This window comes from Theropithecus gelada, chromosome 15 (assembly GCF_003255815.1).
Source record: "Theropithecus gelada isolate Dixy chromosome 15, Tgel_1.0, whole genome shotgun sequence".
Classification (NCBI taxonomy): Eukaryota; Metazoa; Chordata; class Mammalia; order Primates; family Cercopithecidae; genus Theropithecus; species Theropithecus gelada.
In genome coordinates, this window is record NC_037683.1 from 108382022 (window position 1) to 108403177 (window position 21156).

At 40.3% G+C, this 21156-nt stretch overlaps 1 protein-coding gene and 1 pseudogene across 2 annotated transcripts in view; one reads left to right on the forward strand and one right to left on the reverse strand.

Annotated features, from left to right (window-relative positions):
- The window catches only part of LOC112607927 (contactin-associated protein-like 3), a 236635-nt gene that overhangs the window by 153486 nt on the left and 61993 nt on the right, over window positions 1–21156 (forward strand). For both annotated transcript variants that reach the window (XM_025359296.1, XM_025359295.1), the window contains exons 10-12: window positions 9448–9619; window positions 14840–14946; window positions 18886–19005. In XM_025359296.1, coding sequence (XP_025215081.1) covers window positions 9448–9619; window positions 14840–14946; window positions 18886–19005 — 399 coding nt within the window. The remainder of the gene's footprint in view (window positions 1–9447; window positions 9620–14839; window positions 14947–18885; window positions 19006–21156) is intronic.
- Window positions 4224–5605, reverse strand: LOC112607928 (annotated as a pseudogene).

A 21156-nucleotide genomic window follows, 5' to 3' on the forward strand; every position in this document is an offset into this window, starting at 1 on the left:
TGTCTCTCTGCAGCATTACTGGTTTAGAAAATGAACTGGGCACCATGAAGAGCGATGCAGGCAGCCTGACGCTGCTGAGAGGCCCCAACTACCAGCCAGTGATGAACTGGGACCTCACTCCTACAACTACAAGAAGATGAATTCTGCTCTAACCTGCATTTGCTTGGACACACATTCTCCCCTAGAGCCTTCATAAAGAGCCCAAGAGCACCTTGATTTTCTCCTTGTAAGACTATAAGCAAGGTCATCAATCCAGCCCTCCCACACTTCTAAAGTGAGAGATAGTAAGAGAATGTTTTAGTGATTTGTTACAGTGATGATGAAAAGCTGATACACATTCCAGCCTCCATCACATCCATTTACAGACATTCCCATTCAGTTCTGAACCCTTGGACAATGGCCAAAAAAAAAAAAAAAAAGGGTTTTCTCAAACACACCCTGAGAATATATATGGCCCTGAAAAAGATATATATATATATATGGCCAGGCACGGTGGCTCACACCTGTAATCCCAGCACTTTGGGAGGCTGAGGCAGACGGATCACCTGAGGTCAGGAGTTGAAGACAAGCCTGGCCAACATAGTGAAACCCTGTCTCTACAAAAATACAAAAAAACAAAAAAAATTAGCCAGGCATGATGGCAGGTGCTTGTAATCCCAGCTACTTGGTAGGCTGAGGCAGGAGAATCACTTGAAAAACTAAACTTATATATATATGTGTGTGTGTGTGTGTATATATACACACACACAAAGAGAATAGTTTCAACAGAAAGTCAAAATAGCCAACACAGTTTCTGTGTTTTGTTTTGTTTGGATTGTGTGTGGCCTTGGAGCTAAAATAACTACATGATCATGAACCATATAGGGACACAGTGACAGAAATGGGAAAGCTGATCCATGATCATACATGCATACATGCATACATACATACACTATGGATTCCAAAGTCCCCTTTGACCTGAAAGTATGAGAAGAGCCCATAACCCATTTGAAATAGATACCCTGCAACCACAACCCAAACTGTATATGCCTAAGTAAAGTTGTCCTTATTTCAGAGATGATATTATGAATTGAATTGTTTTCCCTCAAATTCATATGAACCCCAGAATGTGACCTTGTTTGGAGATAGGATCTTTGCAGAGGTAATCAAGTTAAAATGAGGTCATTAAGGTGAGCCCCAATCCAGTATGACCAGTGTCCTTATAAAAAAGGGAAATGTAGGTGCAGAGACACACACAGAGGGAAGACGCTGGGACAACACACGGGGAATATGCCTTGGGAAGACAGAGGCCTAGAGTGTTACACCTGCAAGGCCAGAGCTGCTTACTGGGTTCCTCCCTGACCCCACCTCCCACCTGGGGCTGAGCTTGACCCAGGCCTTACCACCCACTGCTGCTACTCTGCCATAAATCCCTTTTTAAAAAAATTTTAAATACTTATTTGACAAATAAAAATTCTATATATTCAAGGTATACTACGTTATGATTTGATATAGGTATACACTGTGTTCTGATTACCACAGTCAAGTTAATTAACACACCCAGCACACCACACATAGTTACCATGTTGGTGGCAGAGGGGAGTGAAGACATTTAAAATCTACTGTCTTTCCAAATTCCGGGTAAATAAAACAGTATCATTCCCTATAGTCACCATGCTGGATCCCTTTTGTTTCATAGGGTTGTTGAAAAAAGACTGCGAATTAAGGACTGAAATGCACGTCTTCCAGATAGGCCTAAATAAAGGATCACACTCGGGAACCAGTTTTAAATAGACCACCCTTTATGGAGCTTCCCTTCATCACCGTGCCCAGTGGAATTGTAACAATGCTAAATGAGTGCCGTTACCTTTTTCACTGCTTTATGTGCTGGTTTTACGGCACCACACAGGTGTCCCCGGAGCCTTGGCTCCTCTGGAACATCTCACTGATGTGCCACTGCCTCACGAAGAAAGGCCATGTTTTGCCCAAAGTGACTAATAGTTTAACTCAGTCGGTTATTTCAGCTTATTTTTATTGCCCAGTAATGATGCGGTAAAACATTTTACTAAGTCGGGGAGCATATCAGCCTTTCCTAGACAATGATAACCAGAATATTTGCCAGCTCAGTCAATGACTGAGTACAACCAAGAGACACTGCAGCCTAAGAGAGGGCAGTCAGAGTGGGGAAGTCACAGAAGGGTGCAATAAATCTTCTCCCCAGGGATGTTTACGCAGAAAGTCCTTGGTCATTAGAAATGTCATTTAACTGCAAATAATAAGATACATTTGCTAATCAATGCTTGAGATGCTTCCTGAGAGTATTAGTATAGTTTTGCATTTTACTATTTTTTTTTCCAGAATCCTTTTAAAATTATGTTGGAGACAGCACAATATGAAAGTAAAATTCATCCCTAAAATTGGCTGTCAGCATGGAAATTATAAATCTTATTTTCTAAACTCTTTGACAGTCCTTCACAGCAAACTTTCCACAGAGCAACTGTGAAAACAGACAATGTCAATCTGCAAAGTTTCTGATTGTTTTCTTTCCTCATATTCCGAGGTGTGCATATGTGCCCAAAATTGTATTAAAACATTTGCTATAGATGACAGATTTTATAACAAAAAACAAGCCAGTATATCTAAGACCTATCATTTCAAAAGTAAAATATTTAGGAAGCACTAAAAGGGATAAGAATGAAAGTACCATTCATTTTTTAAGTGATACTAAATAAAGTTGATTACAGAAAATGATTTATCGAAGTATAAATATAGTATCACCTTTATGGTTGAAATTCTCCAGGTGAGATTTTATAACGTCCCATTATCCAGGAACACATTTCCATAAATATATACATGCTAATGTTAGAAATGCTTTTGAGTTATTTTTACTCATAATTTTGTTCATTTTTAATGTGAAATAGATCATATATGTACAGTTAGAAAAATATTACTAATAATTTTTTCAAAAGACTGTATATATTGTTACATGAATATACCACATTGTATCAGTTCTACTGCCCCATTTTGCTATTGTTAGGCAATTTTCATTTGGGCTTTTAGATTTGCTTTATAAAATTTAGGAGGGTGGTGTTTGTTTTGTTTTTTTTAGACAGGGAGTCACTCTGTTGCCCAGGCTGGAGTGCAGTGGAGCAATCACAGCTCACTGCAGCCTCTGCCTCTCCAGGCTCAAGCACTTCTTCCACCTTAGCCTCCAGAGTAGCTGGGACTACAGGCCTGCACCACCACACCCAGCTAATTTTTGTTGTTGTTGTTTTTCTTCAGATTTTGTAGAGACAGAGTTTTGCCATGTTGTTCAGGCTGGTCTGAGGTGATCCACCCACCTCAGCCTCCCAAATTGCTGGGATTACAGGCATGAGCCACCATGCCCAGCCTAAAATTTAGTTTTTAAAATATTCTTACATACCTAGTTTTTCCAGTGAATTTTGCATTCCTTGTGTGTGCTTTTGAAACTTTATTTACCCATCTGTATAGTAAACTTTGGGAAACACCAGCTCTAACCACCACGTTTAACAGCATAAGCTGGTTGTTAAATTTTACTGATGCATATAAACCCAAAATAGATAATTTCTTCACATAGAAACAGCCTTTGGTTCAGCTAGTATTCATTACTCATTTTAGTTGTTTAAAGACCCAAATTATTCTTGAATGCTGTGCAGTGCATTGAAAGAGACTAATAAGCCCTTTTCTGTTTTCTCAGCAAATTTAATTCTTGGGACATTTCTGTTCATATGGTTTCCTATGACACGTAGCATCACTAAGAATCAAATAAGTGAAACTGAAAAGATTAAAATTAATCCCTTAATCCAGTTTTAATAAGGAGTTCGTTTTATTATGTTTCTTTTTCCTTTCCATTTGTTTTATATTGGCCTGGAGAAAACAGGCTTGATGGATAAAATCCACAGTATTTTCTTCCTAACTAGGTTATATAGAATGGCCTGAATATGTACAGCTGCAGACACTAACTTCATTCCTACAGTATAATATCCGCCAATGATTGAAACTAGTCAGCTGTGCATGTTATTTATTTATTTAAAAGGATTTGGATTTTTATACAATATTTAAAAGCCACAAAATGAAAAGGGATCAATCACTGTATACCTTGGAAGTCTTTCCAACAGTCTCAGTATCCAACAGCCGTGAAGGCTGTGACCTTTTTCCTTCTTTTCTTAGCCTGCTGGTCATTTAAGGGTCACCGGAGATGACTCATGCTCTAGTTCTTAAAATCAAACTTGTTCCACCAAGTCCAAGACCCTGAATTTGTCCAAATTGTAAAAGCATCCTGTTGCCACCTGTCCACCAAAATACCTTCTATTCAAGCGAACAACAGCTTTAATTGCTGACTCAACTCTCAAATTCTAAAAATGTCTGTACTGCTTCATCATCAGGGGCACCAAGAAGTTCACATATCACACATTTTCCAACTTTGCCATATTTTTCGTGGCAAAATTGGAAAATACCGGGGACTTCATCCATCAAGCGTGTTTTCTCTGAGCCAATATAAATTGACAATGGAAAAGAAAAAGAAACAACAAAACGAACTCATTATTAAAACTAGATTAACTATACTCTTTTCAGTTTTACTTATTTTATCCTTAATGATGCTATGTCTCATAGGAAACCATATGAACTGAAAAATATGTCATCACACATTCTTCCCTGGTTTCAACTTCCAAGTCTTCATCCACCTTCCCTGCACCAACTATGCCCCTTAGTAGGACCCCGTTGGTAGGACTCAAGTATTTCAGTCAGTGGATTTGTACCTGATTCTTCAATGCATCTTTCTCCGCGGCGTCGCCCATGATGATCTTGCCGCCAGGTTTGCTGGTCTTCCCCACCGGAAAGGCGGCGCGCAGCCCCTGCTGGTGCTCCCTGAGGCCCTGGCCTTCCCGGAAGCCGCGCTTCTGCATGATGTTGTGCGCCACCGTTCCCACCACGTTAGAGAGGAAGGAGCTACTAGGCCGGTTTGGAGATCTCAGTCTGTCCTGTTCCTCCTTCACTAAGGGAGGAATGGCAGCTTTGGAAGACCGTGATTGAAGTCTTGAATCCTCTTCATAAGGAAAATCTCGGGGTGACTCTTTCTCTACCAGGGAAGTGGGTGGGGCAATGGCAGCTCCGCCCTACTTCTTTTCCTCCTCTCTGTTTCCTAATCTTCATCTTCGTCAGAATCTGGATCTGGTCGCCTTGATCAGAACCCCCTTATCTTTCTGCCTGTCTTTAGGCCTCTTTTCCCTTTCGTATTTCTAGCTCCTGCTGTGTCTGTCATTCCTCTCTTTGGCGCTTCACTACTTTCTCATAATCATAAGGAAACCTAGGATCATATTCGTCAGTTAAGGGAATGAGAACGTCCCCTGCAGAAACCCACTGGGAACAGCATCCTTCAGCCCAGCTGCTGCATGCCGTGGTGTGTCCCCAGTTTGCAGGTCATCTGAGGAGCTGCCTGGCCTTAGGACAGTGACTGGGGCAAGAGCTGCACTGTTTCTCCTTTGGCTCTTTCCCTGAGTGAGCACTGCCTTCCCCACCTGAAGCTGAGACTGCAGACGTTTTGGGACCAGCCTTCTGCTTTTGAGTCACTTGTCTCCATTCCCAGGCCATCATATGGGGACATCTTTTTTTTTTTTTTTTCAATTTAATGTTGCTCTGCTGACTCTACCCATGGGTAACCAGGTTAATATGAACAAAGGAAGAAGGAGAAGAAAAATGAGAAGGAAGAAGGAAAGAAGAAGAAAACCCACCAATTTCCTGATGCCAAATAAATGGAAACTGTTATTTGTACCAAAGAAACCTTGAGAGAGACTTGGAACAAATCATGGGAGGATTTCTGGATCTCACTAGATTTATTTTAATAGAAAGTTTAGGCCAGGCACGGTGGCTCACGCCTGTAATCCCAGCACTTTGGGAGGCCAAGGTGGGTGGATCATCTGAGGTTAGTAGTTCAAGACCAGCCTGACCGACATGGTGAAACCCTGTCTCTACTAAAAATACAAAGATAAGCTGGGCATGGTGGCGGGCGCCTTTAGTCCTAGCTACTAGGGAAGCTGAGGCAGGAGAATCGCTGGAACCCGGGAGGTGGAGGTTGCAGTGAGCCAAGATGGCGCCACTGTACTCCAACCTGGCAACAGATCTATACTCCGTCTCAAAAGAAAGAGAAAATTTAATTCGGAGATGCAGACTTATCTTCTGTACTGTCATTTGTCCGGTTTTTTTTTTTCTAGTCTGAGATTTCATCTTTTTGAAGTGTTTTTCAGGCACCACCCTGTACGGTTGCAGGTTGTGCATATAGCCTGCATTTTTTGCATTCATACCTGAAACAGAGATTGGCTGAAGGTCAAATTATTTTAAACTCACCTTTATGGAATCTTTCTGCTATTCAATGCCATACCTCCTTCCATATTGAGAATACAAAATTGACTGTTGTGTCACCAGTCCTCACATCCTTCTTATAGGAAGTTGCTAGACCGAGAACTTGTGGCAACACTGCATTGAAGTTTGTCACTGCAGTAACACACAGGGACAATTTTCTTGCCAACCTCATATGCTTACACAAATGAATATAACCGGGCTAAAATTTTCATGGGTCTTAATATCTTTATTTGTTCGATTTCGTATCTAAAAACATGCAGTACTTTATGATGAGAATTTGTCCTGAAAGTTTCTTAACTTTTTGGGGGGTCACCTGGATTTATTTTAGTTTTTTTTTTTTCTAATAGAGTTATCGAATTTATTTTATTTAAGAATAACTTGGTAGTGCGCAGTGGCTCACGCCTGTAATCCCAGCACTTTGGGAGGCCGTGGCAGGCGGATCACGAGGTCAGGAGATCAAGACCACCCTGGCTAACACAGTGAAACCCCGTCTCTACTAAAAAAAAAAAAAATAGCCAGGCCTGGTGGCGGACACCTGTAGTTCCAGCTACTCGGGAGGCCGAGGAAGGAGAATGGCGTGAAGCTGGGAGGTGGAGCTTGCAGTGAGCCGAGATCGCACCACTGCACTCCAGCCTGGGCGACAGTGCGAGACTCTGTCTCAAAAAAATAAATAAATATATTTATGTGTCAGGAAACACCACTTGGTGAAAGAAAGATTAGCAGAACTGTTGATATTCCTATAATTCATTACTTGAAAATATTTATTGAATTAATAATCCTCCTAATACTTAACCTAAAGTGTTTATTTCTTAATGATTAGTGAAATGCAGTAGAATTATACAAAGTTCACTCTCTTCAGAGTTCCCATTCTTCAGAAGGTTCTGCTGTACCATTTAAACTTATATTTCTCTTTTAAATATAAAAATATAAAAGATTTTAGTCTTCAAGCTTTTAAAAAATATGATGTTAAATGTTAAACTTCCAAGTCTCTGTGAGGTTATGTATAAAGTTTAGATAATCTAAAAAGAAGTCTTAAATATGAGGGAGACTTTTACTTTAGGAATCGAAAGCAGAAAATATTAAACTGTTAAAGAGATAAAGCTTCAGTTATTAAAATAGAAATCTAAACACAACATTTCTTTTTTTTTGGAGACTTTTAGGGAGGAAATAAGAGTACAGGCATTGAGAGGTGCTTCATTGATTCCAGTAAGAGGAATCTTCATTGACTATTTTTTGAAATTGTACTAGTGATTAACAATATAAGGTCAAAGAGAGATCAGTGAAAAACACAAGTACAAATTCTGTACTTCATTTTTTTTTCATTTTAATAAAGGAAGAACACCAAAGAAAACACAATCCTCTGGTGATAAATATTGCTCTACATTTACTATAATCTTTGGAGAAAAGGATATTTGCATGGACTCAAAGTGTCATGCCTAATATTTATTAAACCTAAATATTAGGTTTAATACCTAATATTTGAATGATTGGGAAACAAAATAAGAAATTATATCTCACAAGTTTGAAAGAAACAATGCGTACAGAATCAATATAAGCCAGCTTATTTTTTAAAATAAGGCAAAGGATAAAATTTTTCAAAAGCTATAATTTCATAATGTGCAATTAAATTAATTATTAAATTTTTGTTGTCATTGGCATTACACCATTATGAAATGAGGTGCCTCTCTCATATTTGTATGTTAAAATTAAGTATTCATTTAGATCAGAGGTAGACAAATCATGGTCCATGGCATATTATATTAGTCCAAATGAATAATTGCTTTGTATTTTTAAAGGGTTATAACAAGAAGGATATGCAACAGAGACCAGGTGTGACCCACAAAACCGAAAATGTTTACTCTCTGGCATTTTACAGAAAACCTTTGCAGACTCCTGACTTAGACAAATGCCTTATAATTTTATTCTGAATTAATATGACTCTACAAACAGTTGTCTTTAAATAAAAAGACATTTTACAATTATTATGTTCTCTTTCTAACTAGAGTGTGTACTTTCATCCTTTTCCTTATTTTTCAAACTTTGAATTAGAGTTCCATTATTAGGTTATATATTGTAACTCAGAGGTTGGCAGTAAGTTCAAGACACTGCTTTCCTATATGCTTGGACTGGTGTGGAGTAATACTGCTTAAGTCAAAGTCAGGCACTAACCACTACTTCTTATAAGTATTGTTCTTGTTTCACAAAACAAGCCGAGATAGTAAAAGGAAATGATGTCATAAGCATTGCCATTTGTAATTTAGGTGATATTAACTGATGGTTATGGTGAAACTTCTCATATTTAACTTCTAATATTGGAAAAATCAAGTGTCTATTTTATTTGTTTCTATTCATGGAACATTCCGGACTGCAAATTTTTATCCTTATGTACCCTAACAATGTGTTAGGTCCTGTTACTTTTCGTGTTGTTGTTAACATTAGAATTTAATCTTTGGTTATATATTTGACTAAAGCACCTAATACCAAAGAAAGTGTTACTAGAAAAGCAAATCCAGGTGTTTCCACCCAGTCAGTATAAAAAAAAAAATTGTTTTTACATACTCCCAAAGGCACATACATCATAACACACAAAAACATCTGTAGGGTAGATATTTAACATGTTTTAGATAAATGGTAGTACACAATTATATTTTTATGTAGCATTTTTCACACTTCATAAATCCAGTATATCCTAAATAAAATGTGGGCTGTGAGTTCATTTATTTTAATTTAACCTCCACTTTCATTTTTTTTACTTACACTACGTGATGCTAAAATGCATGATTATTTCTTAGATGAGATTTCACAAAAGAAGCCAAACCTCTTTTCAGTTGGTTGGGCAATAATTCCTGTTATAGGAATTTTAAATCTGAATTTTCCCCCATAATTTCTTATTCTGAATTCCAGGTATTATCTTAAATTTGATCAGTTCTAACCTTGCCCCTTCTCACCTCTCTAATGAATGGTGAAGCTCATCACATCATACCGATATCCATAAACAAGGGGTAGCAGCAGTCTTCATATAGTAAATACTGTGGAATAGTTTTGTCATAGTTATTGCTTTTGTCCTATTTTTGTCTCCATATTCAGGCTGCCTGGACAACAGCTCTGGCTCTGGATGTAAAAGTCTGGTGGGAGGGTTTCAGGGCTGCCTGAGGCTCATCACCATTGGTGACAAAGCGGTGGATCCCATCTCAGTACAGCAGGGGGCGCTGGGGAGGTTCAGGGACCTCCAGATAGACTCCTGCGGCATCACAGACAGGTAAGGGCCATCCTAGGTCACTTTAGCTTACCTGTTTTCAAAGTTGAAGAAAGCAAACGTAGACAGCTGGAAAAAGGCATTCTGTTCTCTTTGTTGTTGTTGTTGTTGTTGTTATCTTTCTTTCCAGAGGGAATGAAATAGTCATAATTACTATGAGGATTAGAAAACTGCACCTTGGCTGGGCACAGTGGCTCACGCCTGTAATCCCAGCACTCTGGGAGGCGGAGGCGGGTGGATCACGAGATCAGGAGATCAACTTCATCCTGGTTAACGTGGTGAAACCCCGTCTGTACTAAAAATACAAAAAAAAAAAAAAAAAATTAGCAGGATATGGTGGCGGGTGGCCTGTAATCCCAGCACTTTGGGAGGCCCAGGCGGGCAGATCACGAGGTCAGGAGATCGAGACCATCCTGGCAAACATGGTGAAACCCCGTCTCTACTTAAAAAAATACAAAAAATTAGCCGGGCCTGGTGGTGGCGCCTGTATTCCCAGTTACTCAGGAGGCTGAGGCAGGAGAATGGCGTGAACCCGGGAGGCGGAGCTTGCAGTGAGCCGAGATTGCACCACTGCCCTCCAGCCTGGGGGACAAAGCGAGACTCCATCTCAAAAAAAAAAAAAAAAAAAAAAAGAAAGAAAGAAAACTGCATCGCTAATGGAATAAATTTTTTAAATGATAGTATTGTATTAGAAGACATACACCTTACGGATTTTATCTTAATATGATCCCAAGTTGCTCAGCTACTAGTTATCAAGCTCACTTTCACAACCACACACCCGTCAGTTGGATGATATTTTTCCAACAGAGAAAATAAAAAGTAATTTCTCCTAGAAAAGTTTGAATCATAAAGATGGATGAAGATATGTGCCAAAGGACATACTCAGTGAAATATGGAGAAGGTTAAACAAGAAAAACATTTAATTAAAATAAGTATTACAACCACAGTTACACTAGTTGTGCCATAATTTTACAATGATTTTGGCTGAGAAGAATCACCGGGTCACACCTGGAAAAACAATATTTCTACATACAATTTGCCGTAGTACATTTGGTATTTACTTTCAGTGAATAACTAAGTGCTACATATTTAAAAATTTAAAGTTATATCTACACCTGGTAGAACTTTCAAAACCTGCCTTCTTCATGGAGTCAATTCTGTTTTAAACATTAACTGCAAAATCATCATCTCTGGCTAAACAGGTTTTAATTTATAACTCATAGTGACATACTAAAAAAACATAATTTCTACTAAATGAAAAGGTCATTCATATGAACTTTATTCAGCACGGAATAATTTCCCCCTGTGAACATTCTGCTGATTTGTAGGAAAAATGGATTAATTAAAAGATGAGGAGTATATGTATGAAGTGTAAGAATTTGTCAAGTACCTCTCACTCTTGAGATTCCAATTCTTGACACACAGCTGGGACTGCATTTACATCTCAACACCAGCTCCAGAACCCCACTCGGTAGTGGGGAGGGTAGTTGGGAAGGTTTCTGGCCATTTGCTCACTTAATATAATCCCACGTTGCTCAGCTAACTAGCCAGGGAGCTCAGTTCTGTCTGGGTTAAGGGGAAATGTCCCATGTGCCCACACTGTGAGTGACAAGAGCTGTCAGCTCAGCTGTGATGCAAGTGTGATTTTCTCCACTTGCATGACATTATTTTGATATCTTATTAATTACTCACAAAATATGATCCATTTGCAGTATATCTGTTACGAGATATGTATCGTAAGGCTGCCTTTTCTCAGAGATGATCCACGTTGCCTGCTTTGTGCATGTAGCTCCCAAAGTACAAAACTATTGTTTTTACTGTTATAGGCTGTTTTGTTTTAACCTTAAAGTCCCAAGAGTTACATTGGTGCCTAACTTGGTCTCTAAGATCCCACATTTTAAAAAGGTCTCCAAATTGTACCCCAAAGTTAGTTGTAAACATGCTCAAGTGAGCATGTATGTGTGAGCCACACTTAAACTTCAGCCATGATGTGTACAATAATCACTGCAGATAAGGGTTTTAAGAAAGCACTTTTAAATTATTTTCAAATAGGGCTACAAATGAAGGCTATTCACTATTTCATTCCCAAAGTCAGTAACATAGAAGACTAGCTCCTCTGAGATTATTTTGAAAACCTGAATTTTATAAAGCAATAAAATTAGAAAACTTTGGGGACACAAAATGATATTCTACAGAGTTAAAATTAAAGACCTTTGCTGTTCCCTTTATGTTCAGTTTTGAAATCCTGAAAATTCACTTTTAAGTATCCTAAAAACAGGCCTGTAAGCATCTATTAGCCTTTCTTTGTTGTTAACAAAAAAAAAAAAAAAAAAAAAAAGCTCTAATTGTATTAGTCTGTTCTCATGCTGTTAATAAAGACATACCCAAGACTGGGTAATTTATAAAGGAAAAAGGCTTCGTGGATTCACAGTTCCACATGGCTAGGGAGGCCTCACAATGATAGCAGAAGGTGAAGGGGAAGCAAGACACATCTTACATGGTGGCAGGCAAGAGAACCTGTGCAGGGAAACTCCCCTTTATAAAACTATCAGATCTCGTGAGACTTATTCACTATCACAAGAACAGCGTGAGAAAGACCTGCCGGCATGATTCAGTTACCTCCCACAGGTTCCCTCCCATGACATGTGGAAATTATGAGAACTACAATTCAAGATGAGATTTGGGTGGGGACACAGCCAAACCATATCACTAATTTGCAAAGTAGAAACATGTTATTCAAATACCAGACCTAAAAATCCTACTTAGAGACAGATATAGGGTATGAAGTTATCTTTTTTAGTCAAAATTGTAAGCTATGCAAAAAATAGCAATGGGCACTTTGGATGACAGAATCACAAATAACGGATGTTTATGTTTGGATAGGTTTTTTTGTTTGTTTGTTTGAGACGGAGTCTCATTCTGTCGTCCAGGCTGGAGTGCAGTGGCGCCATCTCAGCTCACTGCAAGCTCTGCCTCCCGGGTACACGCCATTCTCCTGCCTTGGCCTCCTGAGTAGCTGGGACTACAGGTGCCTGCCACCATATCCAGCTAATTTTTTGTATTTTTAGTAGAGATGGGGTTTCACCCTGTTAGCCAGGATGGTCTTGATCTCCTGACCTCGTGATCTGCCTGCCTCTGCCTCCCAAAGTGCTGGGATTACAGGCGTGAGCCACTGCGCCCAGCCAGGATAGGTTTTAACTTCTTACATCACCTCTTACATCACACTCCTGTACTCTGAAGATTTGCTCTGTGTACCACATGGCAGAGCTTCCAGTTGGGTCCTACTGCCTTCCAGCTGGGGCTCCCTGAGCAGGGAGGCCTCCATCACCTCCTTCCCTGGCTGTGCTGACCAGGCCGCTCACCCTACTCCTGCCCTCCCCCCTGTGTTGGCCTTCTGCATGCTAGCTACTTCCTCTATTATTTGTACTACATGTAAATTTTTCATATTTGATGTTGTGTTTAGTTGAAGAAAAACAGTGTATGCTTGTTGATAGTCTCTAGATCACTTAAATAGTTTCTATTTCAAAATATTTTGAACTAAAATTCTCTCCCTGTTGATATCAAACAGCAGTGGTTTTTAATGTTTTTTAAAATTTGTGGAATCGTCAAGTCACGTATGATCTTAAGATGCTCCATTAAGAAAGAAGGGGAGGAGGGGGAGAAGGATGTGGGGGAAGAGGAACAGCTGCTTTTTAAAAAATGTATGGGGGTGGGCTCCCAACCCAGCCATCCTTGCCTGTCACTCCAACTCCCCCTCTTGTGATCAGTTCACACAGGCTTTTCCATGCCTTGGCCTTTGAAATACTTGAAAAGTTGTGATTCTGATGGCCCCTAACTCTTCTCTGAATGCAGACTAAATGCTCATTAACACCATGTAATCAGTGGAAGTCTTGGCCCTGAGCTGGTGGTGCACTGCCAGAGAGCCAGGATTGGGGGCTGGGGGCATGGAGAGGGTAGGGAATGCTGTGGATTCTTCTTCCCAGCCCCTCAGGTTCCCCTCAAAGGATCTCTCGGGAGGCCAAATACAGGCCCCTGGGGCTTTCTGTCAACTTCATACCCCAGTTCTCTGCTGGTCATCCTCCCATCACAGCCAGGAGGCCTGTCACAACCTCCCAGCCCCTCTTCTGCTACTTCTCTGGGTCCCATGGGGAGGGGCACTTGGGCGGGCACTCACCCCCTGTGCTGCTCCAGCATGGACGAGGGTGTCCCTCACAGCCCGGAAGGTCAGTGTCCTTTAGAATCTTCACTCTTTACCAGGTCCTTAGCTATGTGCTCAGCAGTGGGAGACAGCGGGCGGAGGCTGAGATCCAACCCTGCTCGAGGCGGAGGTGGGTCTTGGTATTCAGGCCAGGCTTCCAGAAGGTCACGCTTCCTCTTGGTGAAGCCTCCACTCTGTGTCAGCTGCTGGTCAGTTTCCATAGTGTCCCCTGCTCCCTGTTCCCCTAACAATCCTGAGAGGCAGGCAGACTAGGCCCCCAATATGATAGTGGGCGGCAGCAGAGTCCTGAGAATTCTGAAAGTGCGAGACCTCCAACTGTTCTTTTTCAAGATTGTTTTGGCTAGTTCAGGGTCCCTTGAGATTCCCTGTGAATTTTAGGATGGATTTTTGTTTTCTGCAAAAAAAGGCTTTGGGATTTTAATAAGAATTGTATTGAATTTGTAGATTGCTTTGGGTCATATTGACATATTACCAGTGTTAAGGTTGCTTAAAAAGCAACAGCCGACTGCTCATTCCAAATCTAAAAGGCAACAAGATGACCTAAATTAAATGTTCTTCAAAATTTCTGGACCTCTGTCACTATGTGACTGAAGCTGTTCCTGTTTCTTTCTCCCCCCCTCCGTATCTTCCTCCCTGTTTCCCCTTCTTTCTTTTAACAGTGACCACAATGCAGTAATGGAGCATGCCGTATTTCATCGTTTTATGTATGTAGTTGGTTTTGCTAGCCACATGTCAAGTTATTGTGTCACTTGGGACAAAAAAAAAAAAAGAAATGTGTTGACAATTCAGTTGTCACAGATACCTAATAATCAGCTGCATGCTAATGGATATATTCATCCAAAGTTTGTCACTATATTTAGAGAACCTTGATGGTAGACCCAGTAATCACGTCATGTGGGGTTATCTTGCGTATGCTGTTCTTTCACATTAACCTGGTTTTGGTAAGACATTTATTTTCTGATGATCAGAAAAGGGAAACAGCAGTTGTATCTGTTTTCTTTTAGGTGCTTGCCCAGCTACTGTGAGCATGGGGGCGCGTGTTCCCAGTCGTGGGACACCTTCTCCTGTGACTGTCTGGGCACAGGCTACACGGGCGAGACCTGTCATTCCTGTAAGCCTCATGCCTCCCTCGCGTTTCTGTCAGCATCTCTTTGTCATTTCATCTTGATTAGTTGTTTATATGTAGCTGCATATTTGCAATCATGCAAACATATCAGAAAAGATATTTCAGCACTCAATTTCTAGTTTATTTTTAATCCACCTTATTTAATACAAGGGTGCTGAGACAGTGCACAGAAATACATGGTACGAATAGGATAGAAAAAAGAAGCTGGCAAGCAATGGGGAAGTACGTCTAGGAGAATCAGATATAGTAAAAGGTAGAAACTAAATTAAATTAAAAATGCATGATGTAACAGCTTGTTCCATTACTTGAGTTGGGCCATACTTTTAATTCTGAGAATCTTTTCAGTCAAAGAAAGGGGGAAAAACAACCCCTTGCCCACTGTCAATGTTACATTGAAGGTATTTAAAGATTTGTTAACAATCACTGGGGTGATGCCATCATGGGATTGCAACATGGTAAAATTTCTGAAGAGGTAATTGGGTATCAGCTAGAAACTAGAGGACCTTTAAGGTCTCTTCCAATGACTGTGATTTTCTTTGGTGGTGATGATTGTAAAATGAATAATTGTAAAAGTGTTAATGTATTGAGTACTTATGCTGGCCCTTTGATATTGCTTTGCATATATTAACTCATTTAACCCTAAAGCAGCTCCGGGAAGAAAGTACTCATTATCTTCATTGCAGAGTTGAGGACAGAAAGAGGTTAAGTAACTTGGCCCCCAGCTAGTTTGTGGCCGGATGAGGAGTTGAGCTAAGGAGGTTGGCTCTACAGCGTTGGCTCCAGGATGCCTGATTGGTGGTCCATGCACCAGCAGCACCCATAGTCCCTGGGAACCTGTTACAAGTAAAGACTCTCAGGCCTCACCCAAACCTACTAAATCAGAATCGCTGGAGATGGTGGCCCGAGTCTGTTGTAACCAACCTTCCACATGCTTCTGGTAGACATTTAAGTGTAAGAACAATGTCTAAGGGATGACATATTCTAACACCTGTCAACTGCCTCTGCCGTATTAAAAATCATCTGTCTTGATTGAAGAATCACCCTTTATGAATTTCAAAGGCCATGCCATTGTATTGACCTCTAATTTGTTACAATTAGAACATCACAGAATCCTCAAAAGCCTATTTTTTTCTATTTGTTTTTAACTTTTAAAGTTTTCTTTCTGTGTATCTCTACTGACATCTCTGAGCAACTTCTGAGGAATATTTTGCCCATCCCTGGGTCTTCAAGGAGACAGAGCAAGATGCAAAGCCCTCAGTTCCACTTTCTCATCCTGAGGTCCTACTTGAAACTTTTAAGAACTCTTCCATGAGACATCTGATTTTCACAAAAACCATAGGAGAAAGGCAGGGCATGGAGCCTTAAAACCTCACTTCACACACACAATGAGAATTCTGCGCTCCCAGCCCTGAGGTTCTGCAAAGGATCTGGGCAAAAGAGGAGACAGTCCAGGAGTGACTCTCACAGATTGAAGCATGAAGTATGACTTTTGTACTAGAAGGGTCCCTGTTTATAAAGCTATGACACATTTTCTTTTCTTTTTTTTTTGAGACGGAGTATTGCTCTGTCGCCCAGGCTGGAGCGCAGTGGTGTGATCTCGGCTCACTGCAAGCTCTGCCTCTGGGGTTCACTCCATTCTCCTGCCTCAGCCTACCAAGTAGTTGGGACTACAGGTGCCCGCCACCACGCCCGGCTAATTTTTTGTATTTTTAGTAGAGACGGGGTTTCACTGTGTTAGCCAGGATGGTCTCGATCTCCTGACGTCATGATCCACCTGCCTTGGCCTCCCAAAGTGCTGGGATTACAGGTGTGAGCCACCGGGCCCGACCACCATGACACATTTTTAGAAGTTGAGTGGCCTCTCACACCAGAGGCTGCATGTCTTGATAAGGTCATAGAGTTGGTGCAGGGACCACATCTTGTACTTCTGAGGATCTTCCATCCTCCAGGCATAGTATCTTACCTAAAAGCAGAAGCGTAATCCTGTGTGTTACCTACAACTTCATATCCACCACCACACTCAACATCATCTGATTGCATTTAACGTTGCAATTAATGAATGAGTTACGTTAGTGCATGTTTATTCACTGCAATGAAAATATAACTTCAAAAACTTCTGAGGGGAAAAATATCGGCCGGGCGCGGTGGCTCAAGCCTGTAATCCCAGCACTTTGGGAGGCCGAGACGGGCGGATCACGAGGTCAGGAGATCGAGACCATCCTGGCTAACACGGTGAAACCCCGTCTCTACTAAAAAATACAAAAAACTAGCCGGGCGAGGTGGCGGGCGCCTGTAGTCCCAGCTACTCGGGAGGCTGAGGCAGGAGAATGGCATAAACCCGGGAGGCGGAGCTTGCAGTGAGCTGAGATCCGGCCACTGTACTCCAGCCTGGGCGACAGAGCGAGACTCCGTCTCAAAAAAAAAAAAAAAAAAGAAAAATACCAGGAGATTGAAAAAGTATTTCAGGTATCAGTCTGATCTAATAATTGAGTTGACTGTTGTCCCAGCTAAAGGTAGAACTTTGCCAAGCCTACAGTCATTGACTGTGAGACTAGACTGCCACACCTAGCCACATAGGTTATTTTGTATTTCTAATTGTATAACATGTATCAATTATATACAACTAATTAATTATATATAATTGTCTATAATTAATTATATATAATTAATCATACAATTAAAATCTATTGTATACAATTAATATATACTATATGTTAACACATGTATACATTATCATTTAAAAAGCCAAACAGTTCACATAAAGCACAAGTTCTAGTCACTCTCCTCAATATTTGTCCCCATTCCAAACCTAGCCTGTACCCTATATCTAACCATTGTTATTAATTTGAGTGAATCCTACCATTTACAGATACATGTATTTAAATCAATATGCCGTAAGTGGAAAAAAATAAAGATTAACAATGCCCATCTCCTGCAGATATTAATTCTATACCTTGTACTTGGTAAAACATTTACTTGCACGAATGAAAATATTCAATTGTGTCACGAGTAAATTTACATTACATAGGGATATCTTTCAAAACAGTTTCTCTCCTGTTTTGAATTTCAGTTATCTTGAATTGTCACTTGCAAAATAGGGAAGTTTCTTTTTAAATCAACTTTAATTATTTTTTAATGAAGAGAAGTTGATGGCTTATAAATTCTATTTATCTCTTTAAAATGCTTATACATAGGTTGTTTTAAAGGAAGCAAAGGTTATAACTGCTGCATAGCTTAAGAAAAACTTTACAGAATGTTTATTGGAAAATACCAGATTATTTAGGCAGTTTAAAACTAATATGCTCAGGTATTCAGTTATTACAGGTAGAATGAGGGTTTCTTCCTTAATTACAGTTTACTTCTGAGGTATAGTTGCCACGACTTTGAAAAGAACCATGCTTGAATAGCACACAGAATTCAGATTCAGATTCACAAAGTTTTCCTCTCATATCTCTTCAAGTCTTTTACACTGTGCTTCAGAGTTTGCAGGGTTTCTTGCCTAAAAGCAAAAGAAAACATTGATGTAGAGAAAGTACAGCCTCTAGACATCGCCAAAAGATTGTCTATTGAAGATGGTATCACAGTCCCAACGTAAGCACATCTTCGTTTTTGAACACCAACACAATCTTTCCTTCTTCCTCAAAATAGAAATACACTGTGACCGAATATTTATTCAGCATCTAACAACATCCAACATTTAAGTGTATTTTGACTAGGTAATTTTCTTCTCCTTTGTTAATAGAAATAGATTTAATTTTTAGAATGTCATTTTCTTGCATCTCATCAAATATACTGTCATACACTATAAAATGATGTTGGGTCATATGTATCACATGTCTGTAATTCAGAAATGCAAACCTTTGGACACTGACTCAACATCTGGAGATATTTTTTCTGGTTCTTATGGCTGGTGTTCTCCTACAGCTCTCTACGAGCAGTCTTGTGAGGCCCACAAGCACCGAGGGAACCCGTCCGGGCTTTACTATATTGATGCAGATGGAAGTGGCCCCCTGGGACCATTTCTTGTGTACTGCAATATGACAGGTATGTTGATCATCGTTAGATGCATATATCAGAACGGACCAAGGAGAAATTTACCTAGTTGGCAGCATTATGAAAACATGCAGTTTGATAGTGTGTACTTGCTAAGTAGAAGCCTTAAATATGTATTTGTTAATTTTGTTGTCAACAAAATTTTCTTGTATTTCTTGTTTGCCTGGGTTGGATTATAGGCAAGATTTAATGCTTTGCCAGGGCGTCTCTCTAGCTCCTGCACTCCTCATAATACATCTGTTCATGTGCATCATGATAAAATATAAACCTCTGATTCGGTGATTTACATGCTTTCTATATTTAGAAAAAACAAAGGTCTTTAAAAGTGCTAAGAAACAACGTATATAGATATGTTAGTGTTTTATGTGCATCTTAAATAATGTAGTGATTTTTATGGCATATAATTTTTTCATAACCAAGGAAAGTTGGTTATTTCTTGTGCTTTAGATATTATTAGAAATGAACACAGCTTGGGCTGGGCGTGGTGGCTCACGCCTGTAATTCCAGCACTTTGGGAGGCCTAGGCGGGCAGATCACGAGGTCAAGAGATCGAGACCATCCTGGCCAAAATGGTGAAATCCCATCTCTACTAAAAATACAAAAATTAGCTGGGTGTGGTGGCGCCCGCACCTGTAGTCCCAGCTACTTGGGAGGCTGAGGAAAGAGAATCCCTTGAACCCAAGAGGCAGAGGTTGCAGTGAGCCGAGATCGTGCCATTGCACTCCAGCCTGGTGACAGAGTGAGACTCCATCTCAAAAAAAAAAAGAAAGAAAGAAATGAACACAGCTTGATTATAGAAGATTGCACTAGAATGCCTTTTAAATAGTTACATTTTCACAGAAATGTGTTGTCACCTCGCTCTTCCAACTCTCTGGAAAGTGGAACTGTTCTCATTTGTTGTGCTGACCAAAGATTTCAAAAGTTTCATAAATTTGGACAAGAACCAAGTGGATCAGCAAGCACCAAGGAAAAAGGAACAGATAACTGAAATTACATGGTCATTTAAAGTGTCTTAGCAAAGACTGCCAAAAAATATTAAAACTTTACAGGGGACGTTCAGAAGTTTCAGAGCCACCTGCGCAGCAATGTGCTGAAGATAAAGAAACACAGATGTTCTGCCAGGAGACACCAATTACCTCCAAAATCCCCCGACTCAGACAATCAACCCAAAGTGAGAAATCCCATAAAAATGGTCTTGGTGGATATCAAAAGACTCAACCAAAGTCACAACCAGGAAGGACCTTGGTTGTCATCATTTTAAGATGAGGAAACCAAGGCTCAGAAAAGTTGGTTAGGGATGTATCTACTGACAAAATCTAGCTAACAATAGAGGAATCACTAAACTCTAGTCTCTTTTCTCCCCTAGAAAAAGTTACCTTTAGATACTGCATTGCTCTGTAGCCAGTAATATATTCTCTAGTTGTTCAAATGAAGCAATAATGATTATAAAATGCACAATGTCAAACTACTACTCTAACAGCTTGAAATGTATGTATGGTAATAGCCTTCAAAAAGCAGTTGCTTCAGAGCTTGGAAGTAGGCATTCTGTCTTAAGAACAAGTAAAAAGCCAGGCAAACTGAAAAATCAACAAAATTTTTTAGGTGCAGCAGAGAAGTGAGGTCACAGAACAAACCGCTGCCCCCCAAAATTGGAGAGACAGGCAGGCTTATATATAGAATGACAACTTTCTTCCACAAGCAGAAACCTTCGGAGAAACCGTCGTCAAGGTAGGAAAACCTACACTTAATTGATGAATTGCTGGATGCTCAATGTGGACACGTCTGAGAGTTAAAAACTCCAGGAAGGGGCGCGGTGGCGGCGCCTGTAGTCCCAGCTACTCGGGAGGCTGAGGCAGGAGAATGGCGTGAACCCGGGAGGCGGAGCTTGCAGTGAGCTGAGATCCGGCCACTGCGCTCCAGCCTGGGCGACAGAGCGAGACTCTGTCTCAAAAAAAAAAAAAAAAAGAAAAAGAAAAAAAAAAAAAAAAACTCCAGGAAGACCCAGTCAGGGAAGGGTCCCCACACTTCTGTGAGTTTTATACCTAGAAGCTTGACCAGGTTCTCACAGTGAATGCTGGAGAAGAATCTCCTCATGCTTCCAGAAGGGGGAGGTGAAAAGGAACCATCCTGAAGTACACCAGA